The sequence below is a fragment of the Hyaena hyaena genome, unplaced genomic scaffold (genome assembly GCF_003009895.1).
Source record: "Hyaena hyaena isolate Hyena2069 unplaced genomic scaffold, ASM300989v1 scaffold_300, whole genome shotgun sequence".
Lineage (NCBI taxonomy): Eukaryota > Metazoa > Chordata > Mammalia > Carnivora > Hyaenidae > Hyaena > Hyaena hyaena.
This window is the reverse complement of record NW_024080933.1, coordinates 1,512,071-1,530,446: the sequence shown is the minus strand read 5'-3', so window position 1 is coordinate 1,530,446 and position 18,376 is coordinate 1,512,071. Positions and strand designations below refer to the sequence as shown.

At 50.6% G+C, this 18,376-nt stretch overlaps 1 protein-coding gene and 1 long non-coding RNA gene across 2 annotated transcripts in view; one reads left to right on the top strand and one right to left on the bottom strand.

Annotated features, from left to right (window-relative positions):
- Nucleotides 1–17,149, top strand: part of SLIT3 (slit guidance ligand 3) — a 606,956-nt gene extending 589,807 nt beyond the window's left edge. The window contains exons 31-36 of the mRNA XM_039247657.1: nt 1,718–1,958; nt 4,056–4,186; nt 12,265–12,419; nt 13,584–13,869; nt 14,681–14,889; nt 16,643–17,149. Coding sequence (XP_039103588.1) covers nt 1,718–1,958; nt 4,056–4,186; nt 12,265–12,419; nt 13,584–13,869; nt 14,681–14,889; nt 16,643–16,878 — 1,258 coding nt within the window. The 3' untranslated portion in view covers nt 16,879–17,149. The remainder of the gene's footprint in view (nt 1–1,717; nt 1,959–4,055; nt 4,187–12,264; nt 12,420–13,583; nt 13,870–14,680; nt 14,890–16,642) is intronic.
- Nucleotides 16,912–18,376, bottom strand: part of LOC120242133 — an 82,946-nt gene continuing 81,481 nt past the window's right edge. Inside the window, exon 3 of the long non-coding RNA XR_005531018.1 lies at nt 16,912–16,967. This is a non-coding gene — a long non-coding RNA (uncharacterized LOC120242133). The remainder of the gene's footprint in view (nt 16,968–18,376) is intronic.

Genomic DNA, 18,376 nt, shown 5'->3' with positions numbered 1-18,376 from the left:
CAGGCAGGGTGGAGACCACGCCCAGGCAGCCTTAGCCCTGGGCCTCCTGAGTCTCCTTGGAAGTTCAGCACTTCCCATGTCCAAGAGCAGATATTGTCAACCCCACATAATAGATGGAGAAAAGAGCCACCCTGGGCCCCTGTGTGGGAGTTGGACTAGGATCCAGCTCACATAATGGCAAGCTTGGGCACGATTCCTTCTAATGGAAGATGCTAAGGAGCTCAGCTAGCAAGGTAGGAGTAGCCTCATGGCCACAGTGGCAGGAATCTTCAGCTGGAGAACAAAGACATTATTGTGCCCTAACAGTAGAAAATTGGAGGTGAGTGGGAGAGTTTGGGGTTAGTCACTGGAATCAGTGAAGCCAGAAGAGAAGGAGGGGATAAGAGGCACTGGCCAGGGGTCAGGAGAGGTCAGTGGGGTATATGGAAGGGAGAGGCTGGGTCCCAGCACTAGCACCTACACTGCCTGGAAGGGAAGGGTGCTGGGGGCACTGGAGGGGAGGCAGGAATGAGACTCAAGGTGGCAGGGGAAGGGGAGGCCTGGGGACAATTCCATGCACATCGGTACTCACTGCATGGCATAAATCCAACTATGCAAATGAGTCTTGGTCATAGACTCTGAGAAGGAACCATGGAGAAGGCCAGTTTTTCTAAAGCCTGACTGAGACCATGTTGAGGCTTGGGAACGTATAAATTCCTGAGGCCCACCCCAGAGCTACTAAATTAGAATGTGGGGGTGGAAAGAAGGGGCTGGGAATCTGCACTTTTTTTTAATGTTTTTAAACTGTGGTAAGATATTCATAATGTAAAATTTACCATCGTAACCATTTTACATGTACTTACTGGTTCAGAGGCAGTAAGTACACATTCATTGTTGTGCAGCCAATACCACCATCCATCTCCAGAACTTTTTTAATCTGGAAAACTGAAACTCTGTCCCCATTAAACACTAACTCTCCCTTCCCTATGGCCCCTGACAACCACCATTCTACTTTCTGGCCCTATAAATTTGACCACTCTAAGAGCTTCATAAAAGTGGAGCCACACAGTATTCGAGGGTTTTTTTGTCTGCTTTATTTCACTTGGCATAATGTCCTCAGGGTTCATCTACGTCATAACAGGTGTCAGATGTCCTCCTTTTAAAAAAAAAAAAAATTAAGGTTTATTCATTTTTCAGAGACAGAGACAGAGAGTGAGTGGGGGAGGGACAGAGAGCAAGAGGGAGACACAGAATCCGAAGCAGGCTCTAGGCTCAGAGCCTGATGCGGGGGTTAAACCCACGAACCATGAGATCATGACCTGAACTGAAGTCAGAGGCTTAACTGACTGAGCCACAGGTGCCCCAGAATGTCCTCCTTTATTAAGGCTGAATAATAACCCATCCTATGCATGTGCCACATTCTGTTTATCCACTTATCTGTGGATGGATGAGAATCTGTGCTTTTAACAAATTCACCCCAGATGTTTCTGATGACACTGAAATTTGGGGACCAGCACTCTCGTCCAACCCTATTATCTTAAAAAATGGGGAAACTGAGGCTTAGAGAAGAAAAAAGTCTTGCCACAGTTGGTGGTTGGGCTGGAATAAGTCCCAGTTACCATCTTTCTTCCCTCTCTCTGCTGCTGGCTCTTTGACCCAAATAACTGTGATTGTCTCCCCACACTGTTCTTTCCTCATCTCTCTTCCATCCTCCTCTCCCCCCTCCCCCCCACTCCAGCGGGCTCCTCTGTGAGCACCCTCCGCCCATGGTCCTGCTTCAGACCAGTCCCTGTGACCAGTATGAGTGCCAGAACGGGGCCCAGTGCATCGTGGTGCAGCAGGAGCCCACCTGTCGCTGCCCCCCAGGCTTCGCGGGCCCGAGGTGCGAGAAACTCATCACTGTCAACTTTGTGGGCAAAGACTCCTACGTGGAACTAGCCTCCGCCAAGGTCCGGCCCCAGGCCAACATCTCCCTGCAGGTGCGCCCCACCCCAACCTGCCCCCAGGCTCCAATTGTTCTGAGAACAGCTGTTGTTCTTCAGACAGCTTTTTTTTTTTTTTTAATGTTTTATTTATTTCTGAGAGAGAGAGAGACAGTGTGAGCAGGGGAGGGTCAGAGAGAGACGGAGATACAGAATCTGAAATTGGCTCCAGGCTCCAAGCTGGCTGTCAACACAGAGCCCGATGCGGGGCTCGAACCCACGAACTGTGAGGTTATGACCTGAGCTGAAGTCGGACGCTTAACCGACTGAGCCACCCAGGCGCCCCAAGACAGCTCTTAACTGACTTTCACTGCTAATAGCAGTCCCCATTTCCAGCCTCTTCCATTCATTTATCTAGAAAATATCCACTCAAATATTATATGTCAGACACTGTGCTAACAATGGAGATTCAATGATGGACAAGACAGACAACTTGTCCAGGGCAAGTTGATAAGCAGAGGGCCAGTGGCAGCTCTGGGTGTTGTGGGAGCACATAGGTGGAACAGAGCTCCCTCGCCTGCTGAGAAGAATGGGGGAGGCCCCCCAGAGGCAGTGGTAACTAAACTGAGATCTGAAGGATGAGTAGGAGTTTGCCTGGAGAAGGATAGAAGAGTGAGGGGCTGACAGAGCGGAATGAAGAAGGGATGCCATGTAGCCTGAGAGATCAGTATGTACAAAGGCCCAGAGGCACAAACAAGGGCACTTTTCAGGGAATGAAAAACCATTTAGTAGAAAGCAAATTCTTTTCCGGCTAACTTTTCAGGTTCCTTACCTGCAGACCTGAGCAAATGTATTCCAAAATGCATTTCTGGGTGACCTAAATGCCACGGGAAGGGTGGAGCAGGATGGTGCATGGCTGAGAAGGAGCAGGCCCCGGCCTCTAGGCTTGCTGGGGAGGAAGACCCCAGAGACACAGCTAGAGGATACAGCCCAGTGAGTGGCCCCTGCCCCATGGCACAACTAGGGCCCTGCTCTCCTTCTGGTCATGGACACGCTAGCCCAGCTTTAAGCTCATGGTGAAAATATTTATCCAACACAGATCTGTTGCGTGCCTCTCCATGCCAAGCACCATTGCAGGCACTGGGGCTGCAGACATGCACAGAAAGTCCAAACTGCCTCACCTTGCGGAGCCTCCAGTCCAGTGGGCGGGTGTCTGAGATGAGGGTTGACCCCGAACACACACACACACACACACACACACACACACACACACACGGAAGCTCTGGCTGTGTCAGCCCCTCCTGCCTTCCCCCCTGCATCCCACCAACCCAGGACCTGAATGTCGGGTCCCAGTTAGCAGAGCAGCGCCTGTGCCCCAGACATCCAGAGGGTCCATCGGACCACCTGCTCCATGTCCATTCCTCAGGCTGCACCAGCTAGTCAGAGAACCCCAGCCCTGCAGCAGGGTGCGCCCTCTGGGCAGCAGCTTCTTAATCCAGTGTCTCTCGGCCCTGGCAACACATCAGAATCACCTGGAGAACACCTAAAATGATCTTGGCCTGCTCCCTCCCCCACCTTGAGAGTCGTATGCAGTTGGTTTGGGGTGAAGCCTAAACAAGGGTGTTTTTAAAAATTCCCCAGATGACTCTTAACACAGTGCCTGGTTCATAGTAAACACTGAATGAAATGGTAATTGTTAGCATTTTGTTTATGATAGCGATTATACAGACACGGAGGTCTTCAGAGGGGCAAGGATTTGGGTGGGATCACACTCCCACACTTGGGAGAGGTCAGATTAGAGCTTGGGACTCCTCACGCACACACACACACGCACACGTACACACACACACACACACTAAAATAATGTGTTTACGTATTCATCTTCTATGTAACAATATAATATGTGTATGCATAAACAAAGTGGCACATAGTGGGTGCTCAGTAAATATTCTTTGAATTGAATTCCTCAATCCCCATTTGCTGGAGTAGAAGTATATGCCCCCCCTGGAAATCTCCAGACCAGACAGAGGAAGAAATAGGGACATGAACTCAGATCTGGGGTCCATTCAGAAGGTGCCATCTGGAAGAGGCCTCTGTGAGATGGGGTTGGGGAGGCTAGTCCTCAGGGGAGCCCTAACCCACATGCCTCTCCAGGTGGCCACTGACAAGGACAACGGCATCCTTCTGTACAAGGGAGACAATGACCCCCTGGCGCTGGAGCTGTACCAGGGCCACGTGAGGCTCGTCTACGACAGTCTGAGCTCCCCACCGACCACGGTGTACAGGTAAGAAGCACAGCCCCTCCCACCAAGGCACAGGAGCCCTGCGTCTTCCCGCCTGCTTCCTGCCCTGAGAGAAGATGCGTCTTCTCCCTGCCCCCTCCAGGCACACACACACTCAGAGGGCTGGAGGAAGAGGCTGGAGATGAAGGCTGACCCCACGGGGAGATGACACCTCATTACCATAAGATAAATGGCCAGCTGGCTACTGTGCGGGAGCTGTGTGTGCCAATGGGGATAAGGCTGCTTAATGAGGTGCCCTTTTCAAAATGTCATCCTCATCTTTTATTAGTTTAAGAAAGAAAACAGGGGGAGATTAGCATGCAACTCAAGGGGAAGAAATTCCAGAGCACTGAGGGAGCCGGACTATTCCTCAAGTGACTTTCAAACTGTTCTGAAGGCTGGTGTTCCCTAAACTTCAGTCTTTCCAACAGTCACCCTGATTTTTACGAAAAGATTGTAAAAATATGGTACTTAGCAGGCTACCTTACATCAGCTTTAAATGTGCTCACTCTTCACATTGAACTTCATCTCAAGGAATAGCGTCTGTGAAATTGCAGATATGCTAGCTCAACGTTGGATTTGTTTCTACTTCTCAGGAAAATAAATAGTACATAAAAAATCATTTTAGTCATAAATATAATAATTATAAAAGTAGCCATTGAAATGAGAAATGTTTGTGTTACACCTAAAAATCACATAAAACTGCCTGTGGCCAGAGAGCCATTCCTTGGGAGCGGGGCACAGTGTGTGAGAGGGGCCCGCATCCTGAGGCCAGCCTTTCCCCTCTGGAAGCAGAAGCACAGTGGTTAGGGTTGGGGAAGAGTAGCAGTTTTCAGACTAAATCGTTTATTCGATCAAAACTCTTCTATATTAAAGCCACAGAAGCAAAACTGTCCTGCAAGGCTGGAGGGAGCCAAGCTTTTTCCTTCACACTTCCTCTCCTGAACCCCCCACCCACCCACCCAAACAACTCCAACGAACCCAGTTGAGAACCGTTGGCTTAAACCAGTGGTGCTCAAAGTGTGGTACCAGGGCGGCCACAGCAACACACCCAGGAACTTGCGAGATGGGCACATTTTCAGACCTCACCCCAGACCTACTGACAGAAGGCTCTGGGGTAGGGCCCAGCCATCTGTTTTAAGGAGCTTCCAGGTGATTCTGTGCACAAGCCTGAGAAGTGCCAAGCTCACACAGGAAGCCTTCCTAGAGAAGAAGCCGTTTATGATGGGTCTTGATGAGAGGGTAGAATTTATATGAGCAGGAGAACAGGAGGGCAGGCAGGCTGAGGAAACATCACCGACGAGCCTGAGCGGCAATACAGGGGGTTCGACCAGGGCAGGGGTGGGTGCAGGGATCGCAGGCCAGGTTGGGACTGTTGGGTACACTGGACTTCAGGAGAAGGAGCTAGAGTGGCCTCTGAGTTCCCTGGAGTCAGGGCCTCCCAACAGCTGTGTTTCTGGAGCTTCTGGTCATGGGCCAAGTGGACCGAGAGCCTGGGAGCAGGGCCCGGGACAGCCTGACACACAGCCTGTGGTGTGAGATACATCCATGTTGGAACAAGTTATTCGACGTCTTGCCTCAGTCTCCTCCCCTGCGTACTGTGGATAATAGGACATACTTGTGGGTGGAGGGGTGATGTTGAGGGTTGGGGGATGAGAAAGCGCTTGGCAAGTTGAGCCTTTACGTGAGCATGTCAAGGACAGAAGGCGGCAGCCAGGCTTCCGGAGGGGCTGAGCTCTATGCAGAGCTTCAGAGCTTGGAGTCCAACCCAGCAGAGCCCAGCCCTTCCCCCACACTGATATTAGCTGCTGGGGGGTGGTTTGGTAAGGGGGTGATGCTGTTGGTAAGAATGTTGGAATACTTTGATGCTGCCTGAACCAGGATGGGAGGAATGAAAGAGGAACCCAGAGAACTGTTCTCTCCTACAGCGCTTGTCAGGGAGTCAGTTAGCTGAGGGTTAGTAGGGGGCCCTGGGGAGACCCCAGACTCTTTCTCTTACCCACACGAGGAACCCAGTGAAGAATGCCCATGTCCACACTTGAAGCCTAGTGACAGACCCTTAGTGCCCTTCAGCTCACAATCCTGAAGGGCCCAAGTCTCCAGAAATCTCATTATTTAAAATGGGTTTGCTTCCAGGCTTCTGTGTGGCAGCGCTGGCCTTGCCCCAGTGGTGCACTCTTTCACTCAGCCGACCTCTCCCAGGCACCTTGTGTGGGCCAGGTCCTGGGCTAAGTGTGGGGGACCCGGAGTTAAACAAAACACAGTCCAGGGAGAAGGCAGGTGTGTAAACAAGCAATAGTCACCCAGGCAGAATAAAATAGTTCTTGTGGAAGATGTGCATGCTATGGAAGCAGACATTTCTGCTTGGAGGACCAGGGAAAGCTCCCTGGAGGAAGTGGTAATATTTGAGCTGAGGCTTCAGCTGTGGCTGACTCATTTCCACAGGTGGAGAAGTGGGGAGGCCCCATCAGTATGCACAGAAGCCACACTGTGGGGGACCGGGGTTACTGGAGGCCACAGGATCACTGTGGTGACCTCTGGTCACCTAGGAAGGCCTCCTTATCCTCAGGGCCAAGGTACCAAGCCCAAGGTGATAGATAATCAGGGGAGCTTGCAAAATCATGCCCACTGAATACCCACGAATAGCCCCCAGAATGAGAATGAACCACCAGCGCCCCCAGCAGGGAACTTCAAGTCTGGAGTAGCAGAATTCTGAGCCTCCTCTATGTGGGCACCTGGTTTGATTCATCTGCCTGGCAGTAGTCTCAAGGGGTTGCTGGCACTTTAAGGTTCAACCCCAGGCTCCCCGGCAAACACACAGCAAAGCCTGTCCCTGCCCCTTCCTGTCCCAGAATGGGAACAGGCTGCACTGTTCTGCAGTTCTGAGACTTGTCAGGGGTACTCCAGGCACTGTTTCCTACTTGCGAGGCCAAGGGGCCAAGTCAGGGAACTGACCCGGGGAAAGCGGACTGGGGTCTCCGTGGGAGTGTGAGGACTGTGGCAGACTGGAGAGCACAGGCCTTGTCCGAAGGGACAGCTGACCTCTGTTCCAACAGATGCTGCCACGTGGGAATGCAGATCATGAAGGAATGCTAGAACTTGGGGTTTCCACGTGAAATAGCTCCGTGTTCAAAGGTCAGCCAAACACCACAGGAGAGTGCTATCTGGCCCATCGTGCATGCTCCCTGAGTCTTAATTACCACAGTCCCATCCATTGCCAAGGCCTTTGACTCACTGCTCCTCACCACAAGCCCCAGGGTAAGCATCATCACTCCTCTTCTAGGGATGAGAAGCATGATGGTCAGATGAAGTCTTTGGCCCCAAGGCACACACGCCAGTAAGTGGCGGAGCTGGGATTCAGTCCCAGGTCAGGCTCCCACCAGAACCCACGTTCCCGCTGTGCTGGGGCATGAAGGCCAGAGCAAGAGAGAGTGGGGCCGTGGTCCGGGAGTTGGGGAGTTGCTGCCGAGCAGTCGTGAGGTCTCTGACTGCAGCGTAACTGAAATCCCAGGGACTATTTGATCCTGTGAGGCTCTGTTGCCACCTAGTGGCCACAACTCAGCACCCAGGTGAGCAGGCCCAATAGCACCTGGAGGGATGACCCAGTTCATCCCCCAGTGGGGTGTGGTCCTTGGCTTAGAAGCTTGGGTTTCAGTCTGCCTCCACCACTTTCACTTTAAGTCTTTGAGCTGGACACCTGAAGTCTCTGAGCCTTAGGTCTCTTATCTCTAAATGGAGAAAAAATTGTACCTCCCATATAGGGGCTGTTAGGGTTAAATGAGAGAATGCAGGTTAAGTGCTTAGCACAGAGTAGCACAGTGCATAGCCCTGTAAAGCACCCAGCACACTCTCACCATTGATTAAAAGCAGAGGAGAACTCCACATGCCCTCATGCGGTCCCACACAGAAGCCAGCCAGCTAGCTCTGTCACCTCCAGTGCTCTCTACCTCCCACTGGATGCTGGCTCATGTGGCCCAGTGCATACTAAGGAAGACTCTCAGAGCCCGATTGTCGTCCCTGTAATCCCTGAATATCTCTCCAGGAGACTAATTTTCAGGCTTGGAACCATAGTGGGATCATTTCTTTTAGAGTTAACAGCAGGTAGTTTGGGTTGGGTTTTTCTTTTTACCCCAATCTTTTTTCTTATATCAGCAGAGTCATTTTTCTCATTATATACTTCAAAGACCAAGATTTAAGAGAGGGAAAAAAAGTAAGTAGGAGTGGAGCCACCTGATTTGTGAAATAGCAGTGAGAAATCATGGCCTGTAGCGCCACCTACCCCAAACCTCCAGGGACCTATGATTTGAAAACCACTGGCTTTAGGCATCATTTCCAGGAGACCCTAATAAAGATGTGCCAGGAAGGCAACCTGTCAATTCACGAGTACCTACTGGCGTTGGGGTATGGGAGGTTTGGATTTGGAATCCATAGTGACTTTGAACCTAAGTTCCACCACTTCCTAGCAATGTGACCTTGGCCAAGTTACTTAGACTCCCTCTCTATAAAATGGGGCTGTCATGAGTGTCTTCCTCAGAGATGGTTATGAGCCAGTGGAAGCAGACAGAAACCCAAAGCCCTGGGCAGCCGGAAGGTTGAGAATCAGTAGAAGAGCTCTGCCAGGGTCCACTAACCTCCACGGCTTCGTCCCCCCCTGCTACACCCAGCAACTTCAAGCCCAGGATCAGGGTAGAGGAAATCATCATTCCACCTTCGAGTGCTTGCCAGGTATCAGGGGCCCTGTGTTGTCAGTCGAAACTCAGTGAGGTCAACATCATCACCATCCCCGTAGTATGTAAGTGGGCTTACCCAGGATCCCTCAGCTGGACGACCCGGTGTGATATCAGATCTCTCCAACTCCTGAGCATGAACTAGCTGAAGAGTATAGCCGGAGGCAGGGGCCTGCCTTATGGCAATCAGGAGAGGCTGTCCACAGAGCCAAGTGGCTTGGGCCCAGGGGAGCCTAGCACTCAGCTGGGGGAAGGAAGGATGGCTTCACGGTCCTCTCTGCTCCTGCGGCACCTGCCAAACCACTGTCTCCAGGCTGGGACCCTCCACGGAGGAGCACCAGCGCCTGGACCAGCACATGGAATGCAGGAAGGAAAGAAGGAACAGACTTGGAGCCTGTGGCCAGGAAAGGGTTAGTGGTATGTGTTTGCTCACTGTGTCTGTGCGTGTTTATAATGGGATAGCGGCTGCCTCAGACTCCCTGAATTTTAATATTGGAAGAGAATACCAAGCCCGCCCACCCAGAGCTGCAGCCCCTCCACAACCCCTTCTCTGATAGGTGGCTGCCCAGCATTATTTATACACTTTAGGGGATGGGGAGCTCATTCAGGACAGCATCAATTTACCAAATCTAAAAATGGTTTAGAGATACAGCTGCATGTTCTTGCATGAATGTTTAAAAAACTGTTAGGACTCAAGGTCAGAAGCTTGTGGTCTCTGAACATCAGCCCTCATGCTCCCACCCACACCATCATCAACTCATCTGCGGGAGCACGGGTCTCTGCCTTATCCTCAGCTCACTACTTAAGAGTAGCTAGAAGCTACTGAAAGAACAGCTCCATCTTCTATGGCTTCTTGGCTCCCCATCACAAATGAGATCCTCCAATGGGCTTTTAGCTACCACTCCACCCCCCACTGCCCTGTTTCTTGACCCGGCCTGACACGAATATGCTAGTGGTTCGATTTAGAGGAAAGGCTAAGGAGATGTGAGCTTTGTGGTGGTGCACGTCTGTACTGTTTGCCACCGATCTCCAGCACCTAGGACAATGTGTGTCAAGCAGACATTCGGTGGGTGGGTAGGTGGATGGATGGGAGATGAGTGGTTGGAAGCATAGATGATAGATGGATAATAGGTAGATGGGAGAGTAAAGAAAGTTCATGATGGGTTTGGGAAGGCCTTGGGCTCCTGCATGCCCCCTTCTACCAGCACTTTCTCCCAGAGATGGGCACAAGAGCAGGAGTCATGAGGTTTGCGGGCCGTGGTTGGTTCTTATGGTTAGTACTCTGACACTAGTGATGACGACTCACATTTTCTCAGTAATTTACAATCTAACTTACAAAGTCTTGAAAGCACTTTCAAGTGCCCCCTCAGATCCCATCATTGCAGTAATTCTGTCAGGTCGTTCTCCCCCTTCTACAGATGAGGAGACGGAGACCAGAGGGTTCTTGTTTCTGAGTGGCCACAGTCCTGCCGAGTAAGGGGCTAGGACAGACTCCATGCTTTCTCCACCCCATCCCAATTTACCCTCTCTTCCCCCAAGGAACCCCCTTGCCTCTTTGCTGGGATTTCTAACTCCGGGTCAGTCACTGAAGCTGCCCCTGCCTGCCAGGTAATCGGTGCCACCTCTGACACAGGATTCTCTGGCTGGAGCCAGTTTACTGGGGATTTGCCAGGGAGACTTCAAGGGGGGTAGGGAGCCTCCATATTCACCACCCAGATCTGAACGGAGGGGACAGAGTTCAGCGTCCTCCTCAGAGACCCATCTTCAGGAAAGGAGTACCATATCCCCAACTACCTATTACGTGTGCTCACTTCTCTCTCCCAGCCCCAGCCAAGGGTCAAGTAGTGGAAAGAGCAGAACTTTGTGGAGTCAGTTGTTTTGCCTATAAATTCTGTCTCTGGAACTACTAGCTGGATGACCTCAGACAAATCCCTTAACCTCTCTGGGCCTCAGTCATCTTAGCTGTGAAATGGGATATCTGACACCACTTCATAGAATTATGGCAAGGTTCAAATAATAGCAGAGAACCATTTAGCCCTGTGCCTAGTTCTTGTGTTTCATAAGCCCTCAGTGAGTCCCTGCTGGTACTGAGGAAGGCAGTGGGAAATGGGCATGTATGTGGGCTTTGAGGCTAGATGCACCTCAGTGTACATCCCTAGTCTATGGCTTATTAGTTGTGGGGACTTAGGAACATTATTTAACCTCCCTGAATTTTGTTTCCTCAATGCTATAATTCTGTAAATATGTGAAGCAGTTGTATTATTAATCCAAATATGGTGTGCATACTTCTGGAGGTGCATGAGACAAATTTAGGTGGGATAAAGACAAACTATTGACTTTTTTTTCATTTTTATTTTGAGAGAGAGACAGAGCAGGAGTTGGGGAGGGACAGAGAGAGAGAGAGGGAGACACAGAATCTGCAGCAGGCTCCAGGCTCTGAGCTGTCAGCAGAGCCCAGTGCGGAGCTCAAACCCACAAACTGCAAGGTCATGACCTAAGCAAAAGTCAGAAGCTTAACCAACTGAGCCACCCAGGTGCCCACAAACTATTGACATTTTAATTAAGAGATCACTTTGTTCATATGTACTAAGAAAAATATATACATCACACTGAAATAGTCTTTTCATGGACAGTATTCCTTAGAAGAGCATTAGCGTTATTATATCCTTACTGATGTTTAAGGGGGAAATGGAGCAACTGAAGAAAAATTTGTAAAGCAAATAATGGTCCTAGTGGCATGAGAAGGTGGTCTGAGGATGGAGTTTGCTTAGCTCTGTAAAACTCTGGAAAAGAATGCAAATAATGATAATCAAGTACACTGCCTGGCTCTAGACTGGATCTTATACTGGAAGGAGAAAAGATGCTATAAAAAAAATTACTGGCTCCACTGAAAAATTAAAATTCAGATGGATTAGATACAAGTATGGTATCAATGTGAAATTACCAAAGTTGAGAACTGCATTGTGCTTATGTAGAATATCCGTGTCCTTAGGAAAGGCACACTGAGAATCTAGGGCTACAGGGTAAGGTATGTAACTTATTTTTAAAGGATTCAGAAAAACTATGTGGATGTATGATATGTATATATACATATATGTGTATACGTGTGTGTCTATGGAGATATATAGATATGGAGAGGGGAAATAAACAATAAAGCAAACGGGACTAATAGGAGAATCTAAAAGTATAAGAAGTATTCTCTGTTCTGTTTCTATTTTTGCAACTTTATTAAAGTTTGGAGTTATTTCCAAGTGAAATAAATGCAAGTAACACTGGCCAAGTTCGCATCCCTGGGCCTGGCTACAGAAGGTACATGGCAAACCCTCTGATTCTCACCCCTTCTTTCTTGCCCAGTGTGGAGACGGTGAATGACGGACAGTTTCACAGCGTGGAGCTGGTGATGCTAAATCAGACCCTGAACTTGGTGGTGGATAAAGGAGCCCCCAAGAGCCTGGGAAAGCTCCAGAAGCAGCCAGCAGTAGGCATCAACAGCCCCCTCTACCTCGGAGGTAAGGCTCTTCTCCCCTCCCATCCCCACCACCTCCCACCCAGGCCCACTGGCTGGGGTCCCCCTGCTCAGCATCTGCTGCCAAAGCAAATCAGGGAAGACTTCCTGGAGGAAGTGACAAGTAAGCTGATCCCTAAAGGGTACACAGTCAGATCATAGGAGAAGAGGAAAGGAGAGAAGACAAGGCTCCTTCTGGGAAGCACAAGTGGTTCAGGAATGATGATAGGAAGAGGCAAAGATGGAATGGGGAGGGAAGAGATGGAGACAGAGTCCAGGCCCGACTCTCTGCAGAGGTCCCCTTCCCTCTGCTCTGCCACCATGTCAGATACCATGAGGCCCAGGTGATGCATGTAGAACAAGTTTGAGATTAAGGTCATACAAAGGCCAAAAAGAGAAGTAGCCACCTGTCTGGCAGAGCCTGGACCTGAAGTGCAGCCTAGGACCTGTAGTTGTCAACAGGTTATATGCAAAGAAAAAAAAATGTCACTAGAGCACCTTGGTCAGGACAGAGATTCCCGAGGCTTCCCTGCCAAGGAGTCCCCCTGGAGGGGCCCAGGAATCTGTATTAACATCCAGTCCAGGTGCCAGGCGTCCAGGGAAAGCCCTCAGTCAATAGCAGTCCCAGAAAGGACACAGTTTGTCCCCCGTGAAGATCCCCAAAGTTCCACAGATCAAGGCTGCTCACCCAAACCCCTTCCCTCCCAAACTCCAGCTCTCCAGTCCGGTGCTGTGCAGGGTTAGGACAAGGGGTGGGGATGGGGGGGACCTAGCGGGGACAGCAGAGGAATGGGAGGCGCCATCCATTCCCTGCCTAGAGCGGCAGGCCTCCTCCATCCAGCTAGTGTGGCCCTGTAACCAGCCAGCTCTTCTCTTTTTTTCTAGATAAGTCCAAAATAGAGATTTTTTTATGGGAAATTTTCTAAATGTAAAAGGTTGGCAACAAAGTCACATTTTTTAAAAAGTCAAGGTGTAGGACAAAGGACACAAGTACTTGTATGGACAAGGTCCCAGATTTGGGGTCCATTCCCTGCATCTGAACAGCAGAGGCCCAGAGCTGTGAGCACTTAACTGAGCGTGTAGAGATCTCCTCCTGGCTCTGAGGGGAGGTCTGGGCTGGTGGGCAGGGGAGGGCCTTCAGGTGGCTGTGCTGGCGCCTCTCCCCCAGGCATCCCCACCTCTACGGGCCTCTCGGCCCTGCGCCAGGGCACAGACCGGCCGCTGGGTGGCTTCCACGGCTGCATCCATGAGGTGCGCATCAATAACGAGCTGCAAGACTTCAAGGCCCTCCCACCGCAGTCCCTGGGGGTCTCACCAGGCTGCAAGTCCTGCACCGTGTGCAAGCACGGCCTGTGCCGCTCCCTGGAGAAGGACAGCGTGGTGTGTGAGTGCCACCCGGGCTGGACCGGCCCGCTGTGCGACCAGGAAGCCCGGGACCCCTGCCTGGGCCACAGGTCAGTGTCCCGAGTGCCTAGACTCTCCCTGCATGGATTCTGTCGCTGCTCCGACCCCTTCCCCACCCAAGAAGTGGCACTGATCAAAGCTGGGGGGATTGTGGTCAGACTGTACACAGGACCTGTGTAAGTGTGACTGTTTGAGGTCAGGAACTTACACAGCCAAACAGCAGGTCCCACTTAGAGACCTCAGTGTGTGAGGGCCTCGCTGAGAACACCTGTCTCTGTCAAGTGACCTTTAGAGCCTGTCCAGAGCCACAGCACGCACCTACATGACTCTGGGCAGATGCACCCCAATGGGCATTTGGCTGGGCAAGTGGAATACAGGTGAATTTCAGCCTCAGCTTCTCCGTCTAGGAGATGTGGATGAGACGATCTTCTGCATAGAAGCAGCAGAGGTCAGGTGATTGTAGAAAATAAGGATGCCAGGTGTAAAGTACTTATCCCAATGCCTGGCACCGTTGATGGTGGTAACAGTGTCATTGCTATCAGTTAAGATAGAGCAATTAAAGTGTTGAGAGAACATTCAGCTGTGTCTGAGCTATGACCTGCCACTCGGATATGTGAGTTCTACTGCCTGGAAAACAGCCAGCAGTGGAGTTTGGGTGATGTGAGCCTCCAGCTGTGGCAGAGTAAGAAAAGACAGATGCTCAGCCGCTGGCCTAGCAGAGGACAGACGGTGGGATGGAGAAGACCGAAGGTTCCACAGCTCTGGACCCCCTGGCGGGAGCCTGGTCCCTGGCTGAGCTGGACAGAGAAAGCCTCCAGTAGCACTGTCTCTGCCCCTTCTCATTCTATCCTCTGCCAACAGCTGCAACCACGGGAAGTGTGTAGCAACCGGGACCTCGTACGTGTGCAAGTGTGCCGAGGGTTACAGGGGGGCCACGTGTGATCACAAGAACAACTCAACCAACGCCTGCTCGACCTTCAAGTGTCACCAGGGGCAGTGCCACATCTCAGATCGAGGGGAGCCCTACTGCCTGTGCCAGCCGGGCTTTAGTGGGGAGCACTGCGAGCAAGGTGAGTCCACCGTGCACACAGGAGGGGGGGCCTGCAGAGGAGGCAGGGGTCAGAACTGGACTCCAGATCCCGACTGAAGTTGCAAGGCCGCATGACCTTTGTAAGCTGCTTTCTGGAAAAGCCTCTGTTCCTCCCTTTTGAAAATGGTAGCAATACCCTACATTGCTGCAGCGGTTATCCATTGCTGTGTAACAAAGTAGCTCCCCACCACAGCACGTCAAACCCTCCTTACTCTCTTCCCCTCCCCTTAGTGTCCCCCAGTCCCTGTAATGCTTTTATTTTTTAATGTTTATTTTTGAGAGACAGAATGCAAGGGGAGGAGGGGCAGAGAGAGAGGGAGACACAGAAGCAGGCTCTAAGCAAGCGGTCAGCACAGAGCCTGACAGGGACTCGGACTCACAAACCGTGAGATTATGGCCTGAGCCAAAGTCAGAAGCTTAACTGACTGAGGCACCCAGGCGCCCCTGTAGTTTGCTAATTTTGAAGTAAACTCAAAAACAGTAAAACTAGAACCCAAACCTCCCTCCCCTTGGAGGGCATGGAAACGGAGAAGTCTTCCTCCTGCCGCTGGTGTCCTTGGCGGACCCCCCTGTCTAAGAGACTCTTCCACACTTGTAGCTAGTTGAAATACTATTCTCAACCAAAACTGATACATTATATAATAAAAATTATAAAAAATATTTTGAAATAATATAACAGAAAAATCGCCAGAATATGACAAGCTCTCACATTCCCCTTCACCAGATTGCCCAATTAACATGTGGCCACATCTGCTCTCGCCCCAACCACATTACGCACTCATGCACTCGTACACTCATTATCTTGTAACAATCTCATAATTTAGAAGAATTATATCAAGCTTAACAAAATTCATTAAAATGCATAAAGCCCTTTCTCATTCACAGCCTCCTCTGAGGCTCATAATCTGTGAGGCATAGGAAGGACAGGGAAACAGATCACCATTTCCAGACAAGGCAACAGGCCCAGCGATAGCGAGGCTCTTGCTTACGGCTCCAAGCTCGGTACGGTCTTCCTCAGTGCCTGGCTCCAGCCCTCCTCCCAATTTCCTAGGGACAGTGTGTCCGAGGTGAAAATCCAAGCAGCTTATCCGGGTTAACTCCTGTCCTCATTCAGATCTCCCCTCCAGGGGCACTTCCCAGAGCCACGCCCCTGGGCTTTCTGTTCCTGCATAGGCTCCACCTCAGTTTATCATTACAAATACTAATTATATCCTCGCTGAAGTGAAGGGATGTAGACACTAAACCAGTGGGGACCCGGGGCAAACCAGAGACTTCCTGGTTTTCAGTGAAGCCAGAAATCCCAATATTTAGTTAAACTCCTGGGGTTTTTAATAGTGACATTTAATTCAGTTTCTAAGTCTAGGTGGCGCATACTCCGGTTTCTCTTCAGATCGCATAAATCTTTCGCCTTTTACTAAGTCTAGGTGGCACATCAAAACCAGGGCACAGGATTTAGCCCACACTCTACTACTTTGCCACATCTAGTTTGGGCTTGGACTTCCTTGAAGGAAAAGACGGGGCCTGTTTTTGTCACCAATAGATCCTCAGGGCTTAGTCATAAATCTAGTAGAGAGCCTGGCCCAGGACAGGCACTTTCCTGGGTGGGTTAACGGGGAGGGAGACGGAGGGATGAGTGAATAAGTTCAAATGGTCTTCACACCACAAGGGTTTCCAAACTGGCCCTGGCCTATTGTCTGTGCTACCAGTGCCCTTACCCCTTCTGCCCTCTGCAGAGAGCCTGTGCCTGGGGGAGGTGGTCCGAGAGGTGATCCGCCGCCAGAAAGGTTATGTGTCCTGCGCCACGGCCTCCAAAGTGCCGGTGATGGAGTGTCGTGGGGGCTGCGGGCCGCAGTGCTGCCGGCCCACCCGCAGCAAGCGGCGGAAATACGTCTTCCAGTGCACAGACGGCTCCTCATTCGTGGAAGAGGTGGAGAGACCCTTGGAGTGTGGCTGCCGCGCGTGTTCCTAAGGCCCTCCGCCCCCCCGCCCCCCACCTCTCAGACTCCAGCTTCGTGGGGCTGCGACAGCCACGTGGGACCCCCTCGAGGTGAAGTGGACCTGGAGAGGAAGCAGAAGAAGAGAATATTAAGTATATTGTAAAATAAACAAAAAATAGAACTTATTTTTATTATGGAAAGTGACTATTTTCATCTTTTATTATATAAATATATCACACCGTCTGAGTATATGTACCATATAGTGAGTTATTTTTACCAAGTCTTGTGTTGTGTATTTGTCGTGTTTTTATAAACAGCTGTTAAAAATTTTAAGAAAGAAAAAGACTAATAAAAATGTTTTAAAAACAAAAGGATAAGAATAAAGAAGTGATAGCCTGTCCAAGGAGGAGGAAGGAAGCTTTTACGTGATGGAATAGTATCATGTCAGCAGAAATACCAAGACCTGCTTACTGAGCTCAGGAAAAGGAATGATAAGAAGATAAGGAAGAGATTTTTCTTTGTTTCTTCTTATCTTTAATGACTGTTTTGTCTTTCCTAAAAGCACCCAGCATTTAAGTCTTGGTTGCCAAGGCCCATCCTTCCAGGAAAAGCTTCTGGACCCCTGCTGCCTCAGACTCAGTTACCGCCCCCACCTGCCCCAGGCCTTGCTCAGCGGGGTCTGAGCCCTCTCTTCCTCCTGGCCGGCCCTGGCTTCTGCCACAGGCCTCATCTGATCCTGTCTTGCCAAATTTTAAAACACCTCCTCTTTTCTTGACCCTCTCCAGGTGAGTCAAGGGAAGAAGGGGTTATGCAGTCTCCTCCGGCCCAAACACTGGCCCTTCCTTTGGAAAGTTCTACACCATCCTCTTCCCTCCAGTTGCCCGCAAATTCTCCATTAGAATGCAGTACCGGGAGAGCAGGTAACTAGGAGCCCAGCCTGCCCACAGCCCTGGTAGGAGTCCGATTCTGGAAAGTCCCGGGGGGGATCTTCCTATGGGATGGACAAGCCTCTGCCACCAAGTCCTTCAGACCCACCATCACATACATGACAAGTCCTTGCCCACCTGTGACACTTCCCAATGCATATCCGTACCTCACGTTATTTTACCCATAAGGACAAAGCCGTATGGCCCCCTTCCACAGACAAGGAAACCAAAGCCTCTCTCAAACTCTGTATCTTGTCTTAAGCCACATATCTGATAAGTAGAAGAGCCAGACTCAAAGTTCTAGATTCCTTCTCCAGAATGGTGTAAGCAGGAGAGATTCAGGCAGTTTAAGTTCTTCAGATGAGCCCTACCAGGAAAAGAAAGTTCTCTACTGCTACCTTTCCTGCTCACGTTCATTCCTTGTTCCGTTCCCCCAGTGTCCACAAAGGTTCTAAACAGAGTTCTAGGAGAGCAAAGGCATCCCACCTGATGGAGACTTACCCTGGTCTCTCTCCCCACTCAGTCTAGTGCGGACAGCTGCAGGTCTCAGCTCCCCATCTCACTCATCCCTCCTTTTCCCGGGAGCCTCCCTCACGGAAGTGTC